We start from the raw sequence: 16380 nt of genomic DNA, 5'->3' as shown, positions 1-16380 counted from the left end.
TGTAAGTGGAGAAGGAAAACATTTTTTCTAAGACCATGTGTTTTTTTTTTTTTTTTTTACACACATTTACAACCCTTTTTTTTTTTTACTTCAGAAGATATGCAGGGTTTTTTTTATGGGACGGAAGCTTAGACACCTTGTAAAATCTAAAACCCCTCAAAAATAGGACCCAAACCTACCGTAGGGTTAATATTAGGTAATTTTTAAGTGAAACAACTTTAGTACAGTTTTTCTACTCTACCTGTTTTAAAGTAAAGGGGTTAGAGAATGGGACAGTATATAAGCCAGTGATAAATTTCAATATAAATTGGTACAAGTATGATTTCCTGACCTCATTCAGACATTGACTATGTGTGTGTGCGTGGGTGGGTGGGGGTGTGCAGGCTGCGAGACGGAAGAAAGCTTCAATATTTGCCGTTTGAACGCTGAGGAGAGAAAACAAGCAGCAATGTCTCAACACGGGTAAGAAAAAATATTAAAGACGTCTCTAGGCCCTACACTAATTTTACCACACAGCGTTGTGTGATTTTTTTTTTAGGTTAATTGTGATAAGGCTTAGTTTGCCAAGTACTATGTTAAGAGTTTTAGATTTTACAACGTGTCTAAACTTTCGTCCCATGAAAACAACCCTATATGATACTTTTATGAAGTTTTAAAAAAATCTGGATTTTTAAGGAATGAGCCATTGCTTATTATTAGGAATGATCTTGATTTCACCGTCCTGAGTTTTTTCTTATTTCTTATTACTGTTAATTCCAGTTCACCTTAGGGTATATTATTGTTTTATTATTTCAATTTTAGTTCACTTTAAGTATCAAATGCATTAGCGCGTCCTGTAGACTCCTGTATGTCTGAAACTCGAAAATCAAACAACAGTTATTTTGAGTGTGGCTTCTAGGCAAGAGTTACGAAACCCTCTTCAGGCTAAGTAAACCCTGCACAACTAAGTCACTATTCATTAAAATTCTTTTTTTTTTTTTTAGAGAATGGGTTGAAAAAACCAATTCCAGAGGATATACGTTTCAGCAGTGTGATGGAAAGCATGTAAGTTTGACTGAGCTGAAAGAGAAGTTCCCTGAAAACTGCTACCTGAGGAAGGAAAACATTCCCTGTTATCCCACATATGTCTTCAATGTGAAAAAAGTCTGCCATGTAACTGAGAGGCCGGGTCTTGACGGGATCTTAAGTGACAGAGGATTCAAAGGGAAAGATGACTTCCTCTGGTGGGGCCTTTCAGTGACTGATGATGACATTGTCAATGCTGAGAAAAGAATCCAGCTGCCTATCTCTGATAAATTTACCACTTCACCTGCATTCCTACGTGAATCCCGTTATGGCAACTTCTGCTTCAGCTTTAATTTAAATGAGCTCCTGAACCTATACAGCAATCAATTTTGCCAGAGAACGTCTCCGATTCTGCGTGTATTAGGCACCCACCTCTACAGGCAGGAGATCGCCTATTTAGTTTTGGTGCATCCACGACATATAAGGCGTTATAGGAAATATCCTCGTCTACCCATTGATGAGGAATTTTTGTGTGGGTACAGTCAAAAGAAAATATCCTGGCACTGCCAGTCTCCTTCAAATGAATATAACCGCCATGAGGAGGAGAAGGAGAAAGATGACAGATCTCACGGAAGGCCAGAATATTTTGTATGGGATAATGTATCCGTGGCCTTCCATATGAATCCACATTGGGTACTGCGTGTAGGTCATAAACGGCTATTTAAAAGCTTGAGTGTGTGTGAGGTAGCTTCAAGGAACCTCTTAAAAGATCAGGAAATGTCTGTCCACGACGCTGAGAAAATAGTAAAGTATTACAAGGATAAATATAATTGATTAGAGGTGGTTGATCTTACTTCCATGCTTTTGGGAAATGATATGAAGTTAATGTTGATTGGTCAAAAGATGTTTTTTTTTATAGCAAAAAAAAAAAAAAACACAGTCGTGCAGTCAACAATTTTGATGGTTTTATATTAATATGTTAATATATTTTATTAATAAAAACGTTGTTTTTTAAATTACTATTTTCTCATAATGCATGTAATTTTTGTTTAGTGCCAGCATTGTTAGTATTTTACACATTTTAGTAAGTTTTCTTGTCACAGACAATATGAAAGAGGAACACTCGATCTTCTAATAATGTCCACTAGAGGGTTATGAAACACCAAACAGCCTGCTGCTGAAGCTGTTCCTTTTCTTTTTAATATGCAAAACCTTCATAAATGTTTCCACATATTCATACTATAAATTCATTTTCATTTGTTTTTACCATGGCATTTACCATGACATATTTTGCATCTTTATAAATTCATTAGTTACTGTTCCATCACTGTTTTTTGCCCACTAACCTAAAAAAATGCAATAAAAGTTATAGCAAAAACCTTTGTTTTCATCTCTATTCTTTTGTTTCCAGTGTGATCTGTGCAATTGAAATTGTGGTGCACTTATGCATATTGGATAGACAGTGTATATGCTGGTCAAAGTTAGGAAATACTTCTAGAAATGTATTTCATTACTATTCTTAAGTTTTATTACACTTTAGTAAGCATGATTAAAATGAATATATTGTTTGCATTTTTGTACGAAAATAATGCAGAATTCGGCCTTCTACAACCAGCTGAACCACATCCACAGGAAAGAATTCTGAATATTCAGTGTCAGGAAACGATTCTTCACACACACAAGTCCTGAGGTGTGTCGGTATCCTGTAGAAGGGCTGTGCAGCAACTGTTTCCCAAGATTAACTACACCAGAGTAAGAGCACATTTAGAGCAGAAAGCCTGAAAGTAAGAAAATAGCACAGAACTGATACTGTCTTCAGCACTGATACTGTCTCAAACCAGGTGAATAAACCAAGATCACACCAGGACACAGCTGACTTTTTGCATATCGGTGTTGCTTATGTTTTTTTTAAAGTTTATTGGGGATCACATAGAGTGCATTATTTATACAATCACTGTATACATGGTTTTTAACACAGTAACCCCCCCCCTTTTTTTTTTAAATTTTTTTTCTCCTTATATTTATATATTTGTAAACAAGCAACTATATAACAAAAAAACATACAAGGGTGCATTTATTGTTAAAAAATGAAACCGTATAAGATAAGGGGGAAAAAACATGATAAAATATGGGCGTTCCGGGAAAATATACTGCTTCCATTTTTCCCAAATTTTTTCAAATTTATTTTCCTGTAGCCTCATGAAGAAAGTAATTTTTCCAAGTACAAAATTTTCATAAATAATATTGTTATATATATATATATATATATATACAATTCCTCCAACAACTGGAAGGGCCTAAATGATGAATCTTCTAAGCTGGAGAAATAAAAAAATCTACAGAGGCTTTTCCAGCCAAATGTTCTCCAAGACACTAAGCTTGTTATCCTACATTGAAATTCAACCTTGTCCAATTAATCTTTGATATACTACTGTCTGCTTCTAAATGAATATATTATATAAGTAAATAAACGTAAACAAAAGACCTGAGGGACACTGTCAAAGACTTCAGCATTGATTATGCTTTAAACCGGTGCGGTAAGATGACCAATGGAGCCAATGGATAGAAGACAGAAGTATCACAGCAGCAAGCCAGAAATGAGCCATGTCAAAGAAATGTCCTTTAGACACCATGGGCGCTATTACATGGGTCATGTAAAGTTGCATAAAAGATGTATTAATATGAACGTAAAATCATTGGCTTCAAATCATATAATTGTCATGAATTACACCAGTTTTCAGTACAGATAAAGCTGTCAAGTTTAGGTTGCATATTATATTACAAGACTAGGTATTTAAACAGGCCAAAAAGAAAAAATTGCAGCATGTGAAAGAATATAAATAAAGGGCCTGAGCTAACTTACTGGAAGACTGAAAATGAGGCAACGCATGCAGGATTTACAAGCAAATTAATAAGCTGTTAGTTGGCTGAAGAGGTGAAGTTGTTTGTTTCTCTTGAACTGGTTTAAACTCTCTTGTTTTCATTCTTATTTTGGCAAGCGAGCTGGAAAGCCCAACTGATTCAACTTATATTTTACTGATGTCTGATCATCTACCATCATCAAAACACTTAATTGCTTATTTAAATTGTCACAATAAAGGTTTAAATTCGGCATGCTCAAAAGTTTCATTTCTCATTAGACTGCCTCAAACTTTCTGTTTTTGGTCTCAGACATCATTCACCTTCAACTGACAATTTCAGTAATTTACAAGACACAAAGTGATACGCGAATACTTTCAAGATGGATAAAAGGGCTAACTATATACTTCTGAAACAACATTGTTAAAAATGGCCATGCTTGTTTTGGTTTCAATACAATGTTATTGGAAGGCTATAAGGAAATTATTGTATAAAAATTGTTATGTCTTTCAACTTCAGTTGTGTTTTGTTTTTCTCAAACAAGATAAACAATGGACAAAAAAGAAAAAAGGGAAAAAGATAAATAAATGGGTAAAAAGAAATACTGACCTTACTATTAATATTAACGGAAGTATATATACTGTATCTAGGCACATTAGGGCATGGATACCCCTAACCATGCCCCTCACTCTTGGAGAGATATTCATCGTTTCTCTGGCAACTTCTTATGGGACCGGGTTGGCAGCTTGACACCCAAACTAGCAGCCTGGTTTCTGTGAATAACATTTCAGTTTACTGGAAAGTGTGATAATAGTAAGGTAAGGATTTGAGAGACTTTTTAAGGGTTACATCGTAACAGCTAGATGACTGGGTCAGAGCAACTCCAAGACTGCAGCTCTTGTCAGATTTTTGCAGTCTGCAGTGGCCAGGCTCAGAATTTTCCTGCTTATTCAACTTGAGAGGAGCACATTTTCATTAGTTGGCTGTTAAATTAGAATTTTGCAGTAGGTATCTTAATGAGACTAACTAATATACTAATACAATACTATTGTACTAATGCAATACTAATACAATACAATACTAATTTTAAAGCCAAAGTTTCTTTTCTGTCCCTTTATATTCTTAATTGAAGTCTGAGTGGTGAACATAAACATACATTTCTGTTTAGTTTCAAGTTTCATTTTCATATGCACAGTAAAGAAATATGTTCCCCCTGTACGATAAAATTCGTTCTTTGTTGTCCCCAATGATGCCATGAAAAATAAATATAGGTATAGAAAGGCATCTATTAAAAAAAAGATATATTAAACACAGTTTTAAAGCAGAATATGAAAATATAAGCAGTGGAACCTCGGATTGCGAGTGACCCAGTTTGCGAGCATTCCACAAGATTAATAAATTTTGTCTTGATAAACGAGCAAGTTTTGATATACTTGAGTACCAAGTATCATCGAGTATCATGTGGCATGCATGCGCTTCTTGTTTTGATGCAGAGTCACATGATCACAACTGAGCCAATGGCTCTTCTCTCTCACACGGTGCAGAATTGTGGGTAATCGTCCCCCATACTCGGTCTCAGTGTGCATGTGCCTGTCGTATAGTCAACATCCGTGCACTGTTTACTATAACACTGACTGCATGGGTGTGCGTAAAGCATCTTTTATTTTGTGTTTGTATGTGTGTGTGTGTGTTCTTTTTGGGCTCTTTTTGTAAAAGTCTTTAACGTGACTCAGATGAACGAGTAGTCTCAGAGAGTGATCCGTTCATCTTCTACTGGGTGCGAAGGCACAAAGCATCGCAAAACCTTCGTAGGTTATATACAGGAAACAGAAATGAGTAGTTACTTTTGAGTCTTCTAGTCTGAATCATTCATTCTTTTGTCACGTGACTCTTATAGACATTATGCATGTGCAGCACAATAGATTCAAAAGAACGAACGACTCGGACTAGAAGACTCATGAGAAGAACCACTTAATTTTGTTTCCTGTGTAATGCACTGCATAGCATCTGTGAGAGTCACGTGGCAAAAGAACAAATTATTCAGACCAGAAGATATGAGAGGTGAGCTACTCATTCTGTTTATCATAATACTGTATGTCCTTAGCTGCATTATAATATTTTTATTACTAGAACAGTAGTCAAAATTTGTGTATGTAGATGTGTTGGGGGTCTGTTTATTAAAAATTTAGCATTTTATTTTATTTCTGATCAAAAGAACGAAATGAACTAAATTTAAAAGATTTTGATGAATGAGATCGAAAGAACCAAGTCTCTAAAATGATCCAAACTTTCAATTACTAGTGTGTGTAAAGCCACGATTTTTGCTTTAATTTGTTCATTTGTTTTATTTTTACTTCATATTTTGTACTTCATTACCTCAATTATTTTAAGATGCATATTTTTGGGTTGTGAAACAAATCGTCTGAGTTTTTATTATTTCTCATGGGGGAAATTCGTTTTGATATATGACTGTAACGTACTAAGATGTATTGCTGGCTGTTGTTACCGCCGTGGGCAAAGAAGGGCAGGCATGGGCGCAGAGGGTTTTTAACAGATAAGTCTTTTATTGAAAACAAAACAAACAATAATTCCCCAAAACTAAATAAACAAAACACCGGCTACTGAAGCTTAACATATACACAGGCTCTTTAAACTTAGCACACACTCACACAGGTTTTTCACATATAACACACTCAGGTTCTTTAGACATAACACACCCACTCACAGGATCTTCCAAGATACCACTCACACCCACAGGATCTTCTAAGATACCACTAACACCCACAGGATCTTCTAAGATACCACTCACACACACCGGATCTTCTAAGATACCACTCACACACACCGGTCCTTTACACATAACACACTCGCAGGGTCTTCTAAGCCTGGCACACAGCCTCGCGCTCCTATGAGCAAACACACACACATTCGCGCTTCTATGAATGACACACGCACACTTGCGCTCCTACGAGCGGCGTACCACACATTCACGCTTCTACGAGCAACATACAGTACCACACATTCACGCTCCTATGAGTGGCATACCACACATTCACGCTCCTCCACTATAAACAGTACTCACATCATACACAAGTTAAACTAAATCCACTTATCTACACGTAACATAGAGCACAAGCCTTCAGAGCCAGTTAAACACAAATCCCTTTTTAAACAAAACAAATGCCCACTAGACAGTCTTAATGCTCGATCCAGTTTCCCAGAACTAACAGCTTTTTATACCATCTCTAATAAGCTACCTCGGCTCAGGTGAGCCTCATCCTCACCTGACCGAGGTGCCTTCTGGGAAACTGAGTCTACCAACAAAACTGCATGAACAAAAAATAATCATGGCCACAGTGCCCTCTAGGGGCAGTCCTTTACACTGTTTCGATATACAAGTATGCTTCCGGAACAAATTATGCTGGCAATCCTAGGTTGCACTGTACTGTAAACAGTCCATGGAGTGTGCAAAGTCCACAAAGTGTGTGAATCAGTCCGCAGTGTATGTGCAAGGCTGTAATGGCTGTGCAAATTGTCCAAATGATTGACAATCCATAAATTTTCACCGTTTAGGGTATTTGGTTCATTCCAACTGAAAAGCGCTGTGATATATTGTATAGTAGATCGCTTACCAACGCGGCTGTAGGGTTCAAGCAGAGATATTACGAGCTGACACACAACTGTGGTTGTGTTAACCAATGTATGAGATATTAATAAGTTCATGACATGACAACAGTACTTTTAAATAAATGTTTAAATTACTAATAGAATCAGGTTCCTGTTTCTTGAGGTGAGTTATGAATTGTCTTTATCATAAGCGGTATAGACGACGAGTTAGACGAGTGAGTGATGACAATGCCATAAAATTGTTCCCTCATTCGTAGATAAAAGTTTGTCAGCAGGGTGCACAGAAATGAGGAAGCGGGTCCGCAAAAGAGATGGAGCTGTATCTTTTAAATTTTCAATTGTTTTATCAGTACTGCTGGTCTGAAAGCTTTATCTGATTCATTGATTTGGTGAGTACTGTACATACTTCAACTGGTTCAGCTGATATTTTACTTGATAAATTATGAGTAGGAAGCCAGCAGGGAATAACCTGGAATTAATAAAATATTCAGGCTTTGGTTTAATTTGTTTCATTTTCATTTCTGCTTGGATTTCCCTTTAGGCACATCTGGGCATGTTATATTTCATATTAAGATGACTCATTGATTTAAGACATTAAACAAAGTCAAATTTGACCCTTCTTGTTCAATGTTGTTGAAATCGGAGTGCTTTTTATTTCTATAATTGTCTTGATCAAGATGTATGCTTGAAACCTTAACTGTGGTGTCCAGAGTCAGTCGTAGTCAGGTTAATTGAAACATGTTGGACCAAATAAAGGAACATTCAAAGGAAGATTCAGGGTTTTTTTGTTTCGGTAAGACGTAGCATGTTCCATTCTTAAAGGAATTTCCACTTAGTCATAGTTGGTGTCCCACTGTGTGGTTTGTCTTCAATCCATCTGTGCACGTTCAGAACATTCTGTAACGCAGTGAGAGACCGATAACTGACAAAGGGGATTTTTAAAGAAGATTTGCAAGTTCAGTCCCAGATGGGATAAATTCATCACTTGTGATGGACGACCAGGAGTAGTAGTAGTAGTTTAATATAGAGGAAGAGGTACTTTACCAATAATTTGAACAACCTACGTATGTCAGGTAATATAAAAGTTATGACCACTTTTGCATTGCTTTCAGTACGGCCCTTGTGTAATTATGCACACCTGACACTTCCCTTATATTAATCTCTGTTACACACTCATTTTCAATATAAAAACAAAACAAAACTACAGTACATGTGTGGGATGTAAATAATGTTATAATGAAAGACAATGAAGATGGTTTAATAGTGAACTCACTTCTGGATATGAGCCAGTAATAACCAGGACAAAAATAATGTAAATATACGATGAAGTCAGAAACCACATACAGAAACCAGAACTCCCAAGTGTTACGATATTGGATTTATTTGAAATGAAATCTATTGGATGCTGCCCTGCCTTTCCTTCATTGGTCCCCCTCTCCTGCCTGACGATTGGGTATCTAGGAGACCCATTGGCCAACTTAAGGCCTTCAGACCACAGTGCTAGAAACCCTGTTTTTCTTACTGTTTATCCCAAAATTGATTCTAAATGTTATTCTGTGTATGACTCCTTGCCACGTTCCTGACTACGCTTAGACTTCCCCCTTTTGATGACTGCTTGGTTTTTGTTCGCCTATTCCGCGCATGACCTTTTTGCTTGCTTTGACTACGCTTTAGTGTTTCCCCTTTTTTGTTTTGCTGGTTTGGATTGTAAATACTTTTGTATATATTTGTATTTAATTCTTTATTTAGTGGCTTAGTAAGGAGTCGACGCCATTTTGTTTGCACTTTTTTCTTGGTTTGTGGTTAGCAAGGGAGTAGGGGAAGAACTTTGTATTTCGGTTTCTTTATTTTTTTCGGTGCAGGTTAGTTGTTTCACTTTGGTACTAGTTAGAGGGAATTTAGTTTATTGTTTTGGCCTTGTCGGCTTCTGAAACTCACAATCACTGTTTGGGGATGTTTGGGGACACTAAACCACTTGGTCTGTCTTTTCATTCCTGTTATGGCCCAAGGTAGACCAGGGTGTACCAAAGTAGACCAAAGTAGACCAAGGTAGACCAAGGTAGACCAGCCAGTTAAGGGAAATCCCCCATAAACCAGTATATAAAGATCTCAGATGTCTTGTTCACTATACTCATTATCTAGGTGAATGCAGTATATCTTTAATTATTGAGTCTTTTTGATTTGTTTCGTTATTTTCTTGAAAGCTGAGTTACCAGTTAGTGTAAGTGAAGAAGGAAAACATTTTTTCTAAGACCATGTATTTTAACACGTTAATAATCAAGATTTTTTTCTAAACTTTAGAAAGGTATCAAGTAGGGTTTTATTCAAGGGAGGAAAGCTTAGACACGTTGTAAAATCTAAAACTCTTCAAATATATGAACCAAACCTACCGTAGGTTCAGTTCTTCTACTTTACCTGTTTTAAATGAAAGGGGTTAGAGAATGGACAGTATATAAGCCAGTAATGAATTTCAATATAAAATTGGTACAAATATGATTTCCTGATCTCATTTAGACAATGACTATGTGTGTGTGGGTCTTTGTGGGTGTGTGTGTGCAGGCTAAGAGACGGAAGGAAGCTTCAAATCTTTGCTTCTTGAACACTGAGGAGAGAATACAAGCAGCAATGGCTCAACACGGGTAAGAAAAAATATTAAAGACGTCCCTAGACAGTCACTAATTTTACCCCACAGCGTTGTGTGATTTTTAATTTTTTTCAGGTTAACTTGATAAGGCTTAGTTTGCCAAGTAGTATGTTAGGAATGATCTTGAGTTTCTTTCTTCTTCTTATTATTATTATTATTACTGTTAATTCCAGTTTCCTTTAGGGTATTTTTTTGTTTTCTTTTTTTTTAGTTTTAGTTAACTTTCAGTATCAAATGCATTATCGCCTCCTGTAGGCTTTATATTGTAACTTTCTACAAGTTTGGGGAGTGTCAGACTGTTTGGCTTTTGGTCAAATGTCATGTCTGAAACTCGAAAATCAAACAACGGTTATTTTGAGTGTGGCTTCTAGGCAAGAATTACAAAACCCTCTTTAGGCTAAGTAAACCCTGCACAACTAAAAATGCTTTAATAATGCTTTTTTTATTTTCAGAAAATGGGTTGAAAAAACCAATTCCAGAGGATATACGTTTCAGCAGTGTGATGGAAAGCATGTAAGTTTGACTGAGCTGAAAGAGAAGTTCCCTGAAAACTGCTACCTGAGGAAGGAAAACATTCCCTGTTATCCCACATATGTCTTCAATGTGAAAAAAGTCTGCCATGTAACTGAGAGGCCGGGTCTTGACGGGATCTTAAGTGACAGAGGATTCAAAGGGAAAGATGACTTCCTCTGGTGGGGCCTTTCAGTGACTGATGATGACATTGTCAATGCTGAGAAAAGAATCCAGCTGCCTATCTCTGATAAATTTACCACTTCACCTGCATTCCTACGTGAATCCCGTTATGGCAACTTCTGCTTCAGCTTTAATTTAAATGAGCTTCTAAACCTATACAGCAAGCAATTTTGCCGGAGAACGTCTCCGATTCTGCGTGTATTAGGCACCCACCTCTACAGGCAGGAGATCGCCTATTTAGTTTTGGTGCATCCACGACATATAAGGCGTTATAGGAAATATCCTCGTCTACCCATTGATGAGGAATTTTTGTGTGGGTACAGTCAAAAGAAAATATCCTGGCACTGCCAGTCTCCTTCAAATGAATATAACCGCCATGAGGAGGAGAAGGAGAAAGATGACAGATCTCACGGAAGGCCAGAATATTTTGTATGGGATAATGTATCCGTGGCCTTCCATATGAATCCACATTGGGTACTGCGTGTAGGTCATAAACGGCTATTTAAAAGCTTGAGTGTGTGTGAGGTAGCTTCAAGGAACCTCTTAAAAGATCAGGAAATGTCTGTCCACGACGCTGAGAAAATAGTAAAGTATTACAAGGATAAATATAATTGATTAGAGGTGGTTGATCTTACTTCCATGCTTTTGGGAAATGATATGAAGTTAATGTTGATTGGTCAAAAGATGTTTTTTTTTATAGCAAAAAAAAAAAAAAACACAGTCGTGCAGTCAACAATTTTGATGGTTTTATATTAATATGTTAATATATTTTATTAATAAAAATGTTTTTTTTAATTACTATTTTCTCATAATGCATGTAATTTTTGTTTAGTGCCAGCATTGTTAGTATTTTACACATTTTAGTAAGTTTTCTTGTCACAGACAATATAAAAGAGGAACACTCGATCTTCTAATAATGTCCACTAGATTGTTATGAAACACCAAACAGCCTGCTGCTGAAGCTGTTCCTTTTCTTTTTAATATGCAAAAGATTCATAAATGTTTCCACATATTCATACTATAAATTTATTTTCATTTGTTTTTACCATGGCATTTACCATGACATATTTTGCATCTTTATAAATTCATTAGTTACTGTTCCATCACTGTTTTTTGCCCACTAACCTAAAAAAAATGCAATAAAAGTTATAGCAAAAACCTTTGTTTTCATCTCTATTCTTTTGTTTCCAGTGTGATCTGTGCAATTGAAATTGTGGTGCACTCATGCATATTGGATAGACAGTGTATATGCTGGTCAAGGTTAGGAAATACTTCTAGAAATGTATTTCATTACTATTCTTAAGTTTTATTTCACTTTAGTAAGCATGATTAAAATGAATATATTGTTTGCATTTTTGTAAGAAAATAATGCAGAATTCGGCCTTCTACAACCAGCTGAACCACTTCCACAGGAAAGAATTCTGAATATTCAGTCTCAGGAAACGATTCTTCACACACACACACACAAGTCCTGAGGTGTGTCGGTATCATGTAGAAGGGCTGTGCAGCAACTGTTTCCCAAGATTAACTACACCAGAGTAAGAGCACATTTAGAGCAGAAAGCCTGAAAGTAAGAAAATAGCACAGAACTGATACTGTCTTCAGCACTGATACTGTCTCAAACCAGGTGAATAAACCAAGATCACACCAGGACACAGCTGACTTTTTGCATATCGGTGTTGCTTATGTTTGGTTCAAACAATCAATGTCTGCTTCACAAACTCCATCCTACTTTTTTTTTTTTAAGTTTATTGGGGATCACATACAGTGTATTATTTATACAATTACTGTATACATGGTTTTTAACACAGTAATCCCCCCCCCCTTTTTTTTTTTTTTTTTTTACAATTTTCTCCTTATATTTATATTGGTATATTTGTAAACAAACAACTATATAACAAAAGAACATACAAGGGTGCTGTGTGAATGTTGCGGTTCGATTATCAATATGAGTGGCACCCGCTACAGATTGTAGTCAATAAATCACACGGTCCATGTCCATTAAGAAGCTTTACTGTAAGCATACGTCAATATGTGTGTGGTTTCTACAAATAAACAATAACAACAAAGAATGAATATACAGAAAATACAAACTGTGCACTTAAGAGCAGTAGCAGTAATATTTCAATAATATGGATAACACAGCAGCATATGAATCAGGTTAAATTTATCTAAATCAAGCAGATATAAATCACATCAGATTTCTCTATATTAATATTTACTTTAAGTGGACTATTAGATAAATAAACAGAACATGGCCTTATATTATCTTAACTGCTGCATTTAAAGTATCTCAAATCACACGCAATATGTCTGTGTGATTGTAGCATACATACTAATTATTTCACAACAATGAACAACATCCAATAGCAAGCATTGTAGTATAACCTTATGATAATTCAATTAAGCAATGAACATATGAAACAATATTAAGTTACTTACTTCAGAATTTACGCACACAGTATGGTAAAATAGACTGAAATGGGACCAGAACGGCGCACAGCTTGCTACAGAACTATCTAGAAAGTTAACCACTTTTGTATGTGCCTGGGCCAGTGTTGCCAACTCGTCAGTAAGAAAAGTAGCTATTGGCTGTCGTAGAAGTCGCTGGAAGTCGCTAGATGACGTCATCACGTAATTTGCATAATATACGCTGCACATGCAAATTATTTGCAAATTCAGAAACCGAAAGTAAGAGACAATTCTGTCATATGGCTTTCATAAAGTTACGTGACACTTATTTAAAGCTTGAAATATGGTAAGAATGTGTATTTGTATCTGACAAACCCATTTGTAACATTTCGACTTTTATCTCATAACATCACCATTTTTTCATATTTAGCAGATGTTTTTATCCAAAGGGACTTATAAATGAGGACATTTAAAGGAATTAAAATCAACAAAAGAGCAAAGACATGCAAATGCTATGCCATGTCTCAGTTAGCTTATACACAGTGCATTTAGCAAATGCTGGTGATGGAATAGAAAAAGAATAATACATGCTTATGGTAGGCCTCTGTTTTTATTTTTTTAATATATATAATAACCTAAATAAAATAAAAAATATAGTAAACAAAAAGAACAGGAAAGCTAGTGTTACTGGTTAACATTAGTTTAGTTTTTTTAATGTCACAATTCCTACCCTCCTTCTTTACCCGGGCTTGGGACCGGCAAAAGTGACCCAAATGAGACACTTTGGCGGAGTTTTTTTTTTTTTATCTTTATAATCTTATAATCCACTTAGAACCTTAAAACATGAACAGTTTAACCATAACATTGTAACATTTTTTAAATACCATCTACATTAACAATTTAACAGAGTAGTCCAAATTTTTTTGTTTTTGTTTTTTCCAGACCCCCCTCAACACTAGTTAACACTAGGGGGGGGGGGGGGACTCCTGCGAGAGGACAGGCCTGTCTGTGAGTGCTTTGGGACGGGGGAGGGGCCGGCGGCGGCAGCTGCTGTGGCAAGTTGAGAAGAGTCAGTACAGACACATCAGAGTCTCCAAAAGTCTCCAGTAACACAAGAAAAAGTCGCCAGATTTGTCGCTAGTCACTTTTTTTAAAAAATGTCGCTAGAGGGATTTGAAAAGTCGCTAAATATAGCGACAAAGTCGCTAAGTTGGTAACACTGCCCTGGGCATGTCCTACTTTTAACCAATTAGATTAAAAGTTCTAGGCGCAGTAACTTAAAGTGACCAAAAGGGGGCACTATTGTCATAAAGTCAGGCCTTTTGTACAGGTGCATTTATTGTTATAAAATGAAACCGTATAAGATAAGGGGGAAAAAACATGATAAAATGTGGGCGTTCCGGGAAGATATACCTGTACTGCTTCCATTTTCCCCAAAGTTCTTCGAATTTATTTTCCTGTAGCCTCATGAAGAAAGTAATTTTTCCAAGTACAAAATTTTTATAAATAATATTGTTCCAATCGTTAATAGTTAGAGTATTTGGCTCACACAATTTCCTTGTTATAGCCTTTCTAGCAGCTCCACCCAGAGAAATGTTGATTTTTAAATTTAAAAATATTGTTTTTGGAAACCCAAAGAAGAGCCAACTAAAAGTAATGTTTTTTTTTGTTTTGTTTTTTACAAATAGTGCGACTAATTCTGTGTAGATTTTGGGCAGGACCAGAACAAGTGATAATGATTAGCTTAAAAAAAAATAAAAATATATATATATATATATACAATTCCTCCAACAACTGGAAGGGCCTAAATGATGAATCTTCTAAGCTGGAGAAATAAAAAAATCTACAGAGGCTTTTCCAGCCAAATGTTCTCCAAGACACTAAGCTTGTTATCCTACATTGAAATTCAACCTTGTCCAATTAATCTTTGATATACTACTGTCTGCTTCTAAATGAATATATTATATAAGTAAATAAACGTAAACAAAAGACCTGAGGGACACTGTCAAAGACTTCAGCATTGATCATGCTTTAAACCGGTGCGGTATAAAAACCAATGGAGCCAATGGATAGAAGACAGAAGTATCATAGCAGCAAGCCAGAAATCAGCCATGTCAAAGAAATGTCCTTTAGACACCATGGGCGCTGTTACTTCTGTGAAATGTTGATATTTATCTAAATAATTAATGCATGAAAGAGGTAAACTGCATATAAACTGCAAACTGCATACTATTATATTCATATATCAATTGCAGGTGTTTTTACAAAAGAAATGCATACATTACAATTTTGTTAGAAACAAAAATCTTACTATAGCTTCTGATTCATGTAAAGTTGCATAAAAGATGTATTAATATGAACGTAAACTCATTGGCTTCAAATCATATAATTGTCATGAATTACACCAGTTTTCAGTACAGATAAAGCTGTCAAGTTTAGGTTGCATATAATTTTACAAGACTAGGTATTTAAACAGGCCAAAAAAAAATTGCAGCATGTGAAAGAATATAAATAAAGGGCCTGAGCCGACTTACTGGAAGACTGAAAATGAGGCAACGCATGCAGGATTTACAAGCAAATTAATTAGCTGTTAGTTGGCTGAAGAGGTGAAGTTGTTTGTTTCTCTTGAACTGGTTTGAACTCTTAATTGAAAACTTATTTTAGCAAGCGAGCTGGAAAGCCCAACTGATTCAACTTATATTTTACTGATGTCTGATCATCTACCAGATCAAAACACTTAATTGCTTATTTAAATTGTCACAATAAAGGTTTAAATTCGGCATGCTCAAAAGTTTAATTTCTCATTAGACTGCCTCAAACTTTCTGTTTTTGGTCTCAGACATCATTCACCTTCAACTGACAATTTCAGTAATTTACAAGACACAAAGTGATACGCGAATACTTTCAAGATGGATAAAAGGGCTAACTATATACTTCTGAAACAACATTGTTAAAAATGGCCATGCTTGTTTTGGTTTCAATACAATGTTATTGGAAGGCTATAAGGAAATTATTGTATAAAAATTGTTGTCTTTCAACTTCAGTTGTGTTTTGTTTTTCTCAAACAAGATAAACAATGGACAAAAAAGAAAAAAGGGAAAAATATAAATAAATGGGTAAAAAGAAATACTGACCTTACT

At 35.8% G+C, this 16380-nt stretch overlaps 2 protein-coding genes across 2 annotated transcripts; both read left to right on the top strand.

Annotated features, from left to right (window-relative positions):
- Nucleotides 1-408: 408 nt before the first annotated feature.
- On the top strand, nucleotides 409-1897 carry LOC128514443 (uncharacterized). The gene is made up of 2 exons (XM_053488297.1): nucleotides 409-462; nucleotides 984-1897. Exons 1-2 carry the CDS (start codon nucleotides 449-451, stop codon nucleotides 1837-1839), a joined length of 870 nt encoding a protein of 289 aa, XP_053344272.1. The 5' UTR covers nucleotides 409-448; the 3' UTR covers nucleotides 1840-1897.
- Nucleotides 1898-9649: 7752 nt separating this feature from the next.
- LOC128514435 (uncharacterized) lies at nucleotides 9650-11472 on the top strand. Its single transcript, XM_053488288.1, has 3 exons — nucleotides 9650-9712; nucleotides 10051-10130; nucleotides 10588-11472. Exons 2-3 carry the CDS (start codon nucleotides 10117-10119, stop codon nucleotides 11441-11443), a joined length of 870 nt encoding a protein of 289 aa, XP_053344263.1. The 5' UTR covers nucleotides 9650-9712; nucleotides 10051-10116; the 3' UTR covers nucleotides 11444-11472.
- The last annotated feature ends 4908 nt before the right edge of the window (nucleotides 11473-16380 follow it).

This window comes from Clarias gariepinus, chromosome 26 (genome assembly GCF_024256425.1).
Source record: "Clarias gariepinus isolate MV-2021 ecotype Netherlands chromosome 26, CGAR_prim_01v2, whole genome shotgun sequence".
Classification (NCBI taxonomy): Eukaryota; Metazoa; Chordata; class Actinopteri; order Siluriformes; family Clariidae; genus Clarias; species Clarias gariepinus.
This window is presented reverse-complemented; position numbering and strand designations above follow the sequence as displayed.